General features: G+C 44.9%; 1 protein-coding gene across 1 annotated transcript; it reads left to right on the forward strand.

The window, feature by feature from the left end:
- The first annotated feature begins 2,366 nt into the window (after positions 1–2,366).
- Positions 2,367–4,408, forward strand: LOC108198088 (serine/threonine-protein phosphatase 7 long form homolog). Its single transcript, XM_064085384.1, has 4 exons — positions 2,367–2,726; positions 2,812–2,891; positions 2,995–3,511; positions 3,629–4,408. Exons 1-4 carry the CDS (start codon positions 2,367–2,369, stop codon positions 4,406–4,408), a joined length of 1,737 nt encoding a protein of 578 aa, XP_063941454.1.
- Positions 4,409–8,240: the final 3,832 nt, after the last annotated feature.

Below are 8,240 nucleotides of genomic sequence, written 5' to 3' on the forward strand. Positions count from 1 at the left end.
ATGATAGAATTTGCGGGCTCCCTTACAAAAGTAACCGGTTTGAACGTAAAGTTTTCAAAACTAACCAGCCTACGTTCAACTTTTCAAAACTAACCAGCCTAATTCAACAAAACTCGGGCGACCCTTACCTGTTTTTTTCCCGAGCGCCGGTCGCCCTCCTCAGGGGCGTCCCCCATTGGATTTCGTCGAGCGCCGGTCGCCCTCCTCAGGGGCGTCCCCCATTGGAGTTCTGTGACGTGGTCGGCCCTATCACGGGCGACCACGTGTGTGACACTACCCCTTAAAACCCCCTTCCAGCCACACAATTACACACACATTTGCACACACTCAGTTTCAAAACAACACTGCAGCAGCCACAACAAGGAGCCGAAAGGGGAGATTTTGGAAAAGGAAGGAAGAAAAGTGGGAGAGGATCGCCCGAGCTAGCATCAAGGTCGCCCACCCTAGCAAAAAATTTGAAGGTACTACCTTATTCCTCCCCTAAATATTAGTATATAAAGCCTTGATTTGTAATTTATTACTTGATTAGTTTGTCTTGCATGTTACAAATATCGGTTATGTTCATGATTATGACTAATTTATAGACTAGTGTTATAATTACCGGTTTGAGATTAGTGTTATAATTACCGGATTGAGATTTGGTAGTACATTATGATTTTTAAATTTGTTAAAAAATTTAAAGATTTATAATAGAAATTAAGGATAATTTATAGATTTGATATGTTGGAATTTAAGATTTTGTGCTTTTTAGATTTTGTAGGTAGTAATTAAATTTAGTTGGAGAGAAAAAATATAATATAATATTCGAATTAAAAAGATATCGAGAATATAATATTCGAATTAAAAAATATTCGAATTAAAATATATTAAAATATAATATTCGAATTAAAAATATAATATTCGAATTAAAAATATAATATAATATTCGAATTAAAATATAATATAATATAATATTCGAATTAAAAAATATTCGAATTAAAATATATTAAAATATAATATTCAAATTAAAAATATAATATAATATTCGAATTAAAATATAATATAAAATAATATTCGAGTTAAAATATATTCGAATTAAAATATATTAAAATATAATATTCGAATTAAAAATATAATATAATATTCGAATTAAAAAATATTCGAATTAAAATAATATAAAATATATTGAGAATTAAAAAAATTAGAAATAAAATAAAATATTCGGATAAAAAAGATATTAATAGCTAATATTAAAAAAATCGATTTATATTAATATTATTAGCATAAAACAAAATTATATTAAAATTCGATTTATAATAATAAAAATTCGAAAAAAAGCAAAATAATCGAATTAAAATAAAAATTTCGAACTATATTAATAAAAATCTTAATTATATTAATAAATAATTCGAATATATGAAATTTCGAGAATTAGAATATTTATGAAATTAAGAGAATTAAAATAAATAGGAAATTCGAACAAAAATTAATTTAAGGTACGCTCTCGATTCTCTCTAAATTAATGTGTATATATATATAATGACTTGATTTGGATTAATTTGTTGTTTTATTAGCTTGAGTTGCATGTTATAAGATCGGTTAGTTTATTGATTGTGGCTTGAGATTTGTTATAATTGAAATTAAGGCTAATTTATAGATTTGATATGTTGGAATTAAGGCTAATTGAAATTAAGGCTAATTTATAAATTTGATATGTTGGAATTTAAGATTTTGTGCATGTTAGATTTTGTAGGTAGTAATTTAATTTAGTTAGAAACAAAAGCTTTGAATTCGAATTACAAATATTATGTTGGAATGAGATTTTGTATATATACAAAAGCTTTGAATTCGAATTATAAATATATTTGAAAATTGTTGGCGCAGATGGATCCTGCAGCTTATCATCCCGGGCCGGTTAACGGCACTTTGTTGACATTGCAGGACACGCATAGGTCCACTTTTGTGTGGAACAGTAGTACGGTAATGACTTGATGGACTGTTGTTTATTAAAGTTAATGTTTGCTTCACTATAAACTGCTGACAAGTTCCTGTATTTTTAATTGCAGGACATTCCTGATCTTAGAGTCAGGACGAACTTCGGTGAGTACTGGAATGTAGTTGATCAAACCAGGCCGCCTCAGGCGATAATAGATGCTATTAATGATGCGGGCTTTGGGTGGGTGTTCAGGTTGGGTCAGGTCAAGCATGACAGGGGTTTGATTACTGCTTTTATCGAGAGGTGGCGTCCAGAGACGCACACTTTTCATCTACCTTTCGGGGAGGCCACCATTACACTGGTGGATGTCCATCACATTCTCGGGTTACGAACCACTGGCCGGCCATTTATTCTACATGGCTTCACCACCACAGCTCGTGAGAGATTGGCCATGATACGCGATGTTCTTGGACTGACTCCCGAGGCGGCTGATGTGAGGAAGAACTGCTTGAGGGTCGGTTGGTTGATTGATAACTTTGGCGACTGTGCCCGGTTGGACGAGGCAGCGGAGGATTTTGATGAGCAGACTATCTTTCACATCAGGGCACACCTACTGTGTGTTATTGGATCGTTGTTTCCTGATAGCAGCGGGAACTATGTGAATCTCAACCTCCTTTGGATGCTACGTGACTTGCAGAGCGTGGATGGTTATAGCTGGGGGAGTGCTGTTCTTGCATACCTTTATAGGAAGATGTGCGATTCCACCCATAAAGTCACAAAAAACTTCGCTGGATACGCCACGTTAGTACAGGTACGCATTTACTATCATTTTATTTTTCAAGTTTTTCTTCATATATATTTTGATGTGCACATATATGTATGTACCTTCACACTAGGTGTGGATATACGAGCGGTTCCCTACATTAGCTCCCCGACACACGGCCACACCCCTGATTATCTACCCACTTGCGCTAAGGTTTGTAATATGCTACTCTTCTCGTAATCGCAATAAGTTTGTATATCCTCCAGTTTGTGCACATGTACTAGTTCACACGTATAATATAAACATTTTGTTGTAGGTGGACAGGGCCGTTTACCCGTACTGAGGTGCCGCACGGTCAGCGTCGTATCACCCGGTACGAGCTGGATAACATGATTGAGGCAAATTTTCGGTGGAGGCCGTATGCACATTTTGATGACGAGCATCAGCCTGAGTATGATTTGTACCTGCGTTGGACTGCTCCTACGCCTTTGATGTACATGGCCTATGTGGAGTGGTGTTATACTGATAGGGTGACGAGGCAGTTCGGGTTCGTGCAGGACATACCCACATCCTCTCCACGTGCGAATCATAGTAACCTGCACACCATTGTCAACGAGGCCATTAACTGGGAGGGCGCCAGGGAGTCTCACACTCGTATATGGGATAGGTCCCTTGAGCGAGCTCTTACATCTCCCCCACTCATGTTTGGCGAGGGTTGCACTGCGGCATACATGCCTTGGTTTCTTGCAGTGACACGTAGATACATTGTAAACCCCGTCTATTGGAGGACTGCAGAGGCTTTCCAGGGCACACAGGGCGCCACACAGGCACTGGTAAACTCCCTTGTAACTGTTCTTCTAACTTCCTTCCATTACTATGCTAGCTTATTTTCTATATGTTCTGTTATAACTATTCTTCATCTGATTATGTCTTCACATGGCTGTTAACAGGAGGATCAGCTTGTAGATATGGAGAGTGCCATTGACCCTGCTACCCTGGATCTTGCTCGGGCACAGAGGATTGTACAGGGGTTGTTAGGACGTTTTAGGGGTTCAAGAAACCCTAGCAGACACAGAGGACGGCCACCAGTTACACCAGTTGAGCCGGAGCCAGGCACGTACTACACTCACGTGGCCAGTGGTAGCTCAGACACGGGAGGTTGGTCACACCTGGTTGGCACTTCTTCTTCGCCGGTTGGGGATGTAGCGGGTACTTCTAGGGCGGATGGATGGGACTCCTGGCCCGCGTCGACGGTCAGGCCATCTACATATGCAGGGGATGACTACGAGGGTGGTCCACGTGGCTTTACGGTCAGATTAGAGGATGACCAGGACATGTCTGCTGAGCGTCAGTCGCAGGAGTCATACCAGTTACAGGATGCAGATGCTTATCGTCCTGACATGTCTTTCCTGAGGGATCAGTACACCACACCTCCGCCACAGGTCCCGGTGCCGTCATTTGCTAGCCAGTCCTACATCTTCGGGGCACCCGCGTTTCCATTCGCACCGCCACCAGAGAGGTCCACTCCTACTCCTATACAGATGTCCACTTTTGCTTCGTACACTGGTGAGAGTAGTCCATGGGCGCCCCCCAGCACAGCAGTACCAGGGCACTCCGAGGCCGAGGAGCAACCTGAGGATGAGCATCGACAGCAGCCACCTAGAGCTGCGAAGGGAAAGGGTCGAAGATGTCACACCGGAAGCCACATCTTCGGCCATAAGAAGAAGTAGGATTTCCCTCGTATGTAGTTTGTTTATGGTTATGTACCTGACCATGTACTCGTACGTTTTTATTTCTTGATCTGATTATGTACTCTTAGTCTAGTAGATCGGTTGTTACGTTATTATGCAGTTCTTGTGTTTTTCTTCATTCTTATGTCATAATGTTTTATAATGATTCAAGCTGTTAACGGAGGAATCTGGTGATAACAAGATTCGGGGAGGGTTGCTGGAACTTGTGGTGGACGATGACGGCGGACGACGGAGTATGGGTGGTGATTTTGGTTTTGGCTGAGATCGTTTGGGGGATTAGGGTTTTCTCACAAGATCGAAGGAGTATTCGCTCTTGCAAGGGTTGCGACCTCCCCCCAAACAATGTGCCTACGTACCCTATTTATAGGGATCAAGCCAGACGTAGTTCTTGGGGAACAAGTAACCTAATCAGAATAGGTTTCTCATTCCTTGGTTCCAGCGATGGGCCACCGCCTTAGATCAGACGGACGTGGGCTTCTGGAGCCCAGCCTCCTCCGAGGAGCATGGAACTAGGTGGGCTGACCAGCACTAGCCCACGTGGACCTCCTCAGACTCAGCTGTATGGGCTAGCCCTCCGTCCTCTTTTAGGGCGAGGCTGATGGTGGGCCTGGGCCCAAGATAAAACAATAATAATCAGGCCTGAGAACCAGGCGTATCTGGTCCTTTCCGCACTGGGCGAGGAAGAAGCGTATTGGGCGAGGACTCAATAGCTGAGGGCGAGGACTCCATCGAAGACCTGGGCCGCGCGACTTGACCCGCGTTAAGGGCGAGGATCCACATCGGGCGAGATTCCATATCGGGCGAGGATCCATATCGGGTGAGGACTCGGCTGAAGACCGGGTCTTACCTGATGCCGGGCCTTGTGCCCTGGACCATGCTGATGGCGAGGAAGGTAAGCATTAGGCGAGGCCTCATCACAGAGGGCGAGGACTCCTTGAAGACGGGCCGCCAGTCATTGGGCCGCGAGGCCGACACATGCCTATGACGAAGGTCCATACTGGGCGAGGACCCTTACTGGGCGAGGACCCTTCTGCTGACCCGGGTCCATCTGTTGCTGGTCCTCACTTCCTGGGCCACATAGATGGCGAGGTCCACGTAATGGGCGAGGACGATCCCGGAGATCGGTCTTTTCCTTGAATTAAGGCGAGATTTATGCAATCATCTTCCGAGTTGATATTTGGCCATAACAACTACCCCCCAAGCCCTTGAAGCATAAGTGCGAAAGGGTTTAAAGAAGCTTCAGTCGAGGAAGATGGTTAGTTGGCTGGTTTCCTGTAATAGTACTCTGGCGAGCTCCATCCTTGGGCGAGGACTCCATCAAAGAGCCAAGTCATTTAGATAATCAAGTATCACATTCCGGACATGACTCTAGGAGAGGACTCATTGAAGGCGAGGATGGTATAAGTCTTCCACTCCGGTTAGCTAATTGCTAGAATCAGCAACGGGCGAGGACGCCCCTCAAGCGAGGACTCCGTTAAGGGGTCGAGCTGAAGGTGAGGCTTAGCTGAGCGAGACGATCAGTTGAGTGAAAAGATGGTCAACAGCTGAGTGAGAGGACGATCGATAGCTGAGTGAGAGGACGATCATCAGCTGCGGTAGACGAAGCTCATCAGCTGAGGGAGAGGACGATCATCTGCTGAGGGCGAGGATGATCATCAGCCGAGGTAGACGAAGCTCATCAGCTGAGTGAGAGGACGATCATCTGCTGAGGGCGAGGATGATCATCAGCTGAGGTAGACGAAGCTTATCAGCTAAGGGAGAGGACGATCATCTGCTGAGGGCGAGGACGATCATCAGCTCAGGACGAAGCTTATCAGCTGAGGTAGACGAAGATCATCAGCTGAGTGAGAGGACGATCATCTGCTGAGGGCGAGGACGATCATTTGCTGAGGTAGACGAAGCTCATCAGCTGAGTGAGAGGATGATCATCTCCTGAGGGCGAGGACGATTATCAGCTCAGGACGAGCTTATCAGCTGAGGTAGACGACGATCATCAGCTGAGCGAGAGGACGATCATCTGCTGAGGGCGAGGACGATCATCCGCTGAGTGAGAGGATGATCATCTGCTGAGGGCGAGGACGATCATCCGCTGAGGTAGACGTTATCTTCGAAGGATGACTCAAAATTTGGCTATAACGACTACCCCCCAGTTCCTTGTAACATAAGTGCGAAAGGGTTTAAAGAAGCATCGGGCGAGGAAGATGGTAAGTGCTCGCCTGTTGTTGCCCGTCATATATCAAAATTTTCGTCTTGGCTCAGAGATTCTTGCAAAAATGGTGGAAAAATCACATTGGCTACACAAGGGACGCCAGCAGGATTCAAAAGTCCTACCTCGAAGCGTGAGAAAACTGGCCATTCGGGGTTGCCACGTGGCTTTGATGTCAGTAATTTTCCCGCCTCATCCTTCCTCTATATAAGAGCAGCTCCTTTCACTCCAAAAGTATACACACGAAGTGCTGCTGGATTATTCTCCTGAATTGGTAGCATCAGGCGACGCTTTTCTCAAAGCCTCGCACCTTCTACCGCTTTCAGAAATTGCAGGTACGCATGTTCACTTACTTCCTTTTCAAATCCAATTTTATTTGTTCACGTAGGCACCTAGGGTTTCCCAATTATTAACATAAGCGTTGCTCGCAAGAGTTAGAGTAATTGCAGGCGAAGGCTCTATCAAATCGATAACATGCTTACTTAAGGCGAGGACCTATTACCAGCGTAGTCGCCCTTCGTGACTTTATTTTCTCTTTTCTTCCTTATCTGTAGCCCCATACTAAATATCACTATTGATTCCTTTCCCGCCATCTCTCTTTCAGATGACGAACTCTCAACAATCTCCTCCCAATGCTAATGCTCAGGTCGATTCGTGGTCATCTCTTGACGTCGACCCAAAAGCTGACCACGACTTAGATCAGGTGTGGCTGAGGGCTCATCAGGACGAGGCCGGTCCTTCTCGTCGGCCAGATCCACTCGAAGTTCTCAGCATCTCTTCGAGCGACGAAGATAGTGTGTACAATCCCCAGATGGATGATGATTCTCCAGATTCCCTCTTCAAAAACCTCGAACGTTCCGGTCATTCTCGCCCCCTCTTGGGAGTTGGCGAGGAGAAGCAGCTTCAAGTGGTCAGAGATGCCTACGCTGATTACTCAAAAGGCGAGGAAGACATAGAAGACGAGGACAATAATGAAACTGAAACTGGGGAATCAAGCCGAAGTAAACACTTATCTGAGGGCGAGGATGATGCAGACGCTATATCTGCCTCGCCAATTCGTTATGAGATGGAATGCCCTTCGCCTGCTAATAACCCTTTTGTTCCAGAGACCTTCAATTACGACTATGATTTTGACTTTGACGAAGACGTCCCAGAGAAAGAGAGGAATCGACAGCGCAATGTCAATAAGACAGTAACCTGTGCGGGACTCTCTTCGCAAATTTCCTCGGACGAAATAATGTGGATGATTGAGTACTACAATCTCCAAGGCAAGTGGTATAGGCCTCGCCGCTTCATGAGGATGCACAGGTTCAACTTTGACGGTCTCCCATGTCCTCGCATGGTGGTAACTAATAAGCTTGCGGAGCTGGGTTTCGGATGGCCTATGCACCCGTGGTTGCTAAAGTTGGCAAACCATTATGACGTCGCCCCAATCCAAGTCGGTCCCAACGGTTGGAGGCTGGCCATAGGTATCTACATAGTGTATCGCCGCCTTGGGTTCCCCGAACCCTCAATGCTTGAGATGGATCACTTCCTCTCATTGAGGAAGACAGGCGACGATTACGGCTTTTTCTATCTGACGCTCCATCCCTGCCATCACAAGAA

This window comes from Daucus carota, chromosome 9 (assembly GCF_001625215.2).
Source record: "Daucus carota subsp. sativus chromosome 9, DH1 v3.0, whole genome shotgun sequence".
Classification (NCBI taxonomy): Eukaryota; Viridiplantae; Streptophyta; class Magnoliopsida; order Apiales; family Apiaceae; genus Daucus; species Daucus carota.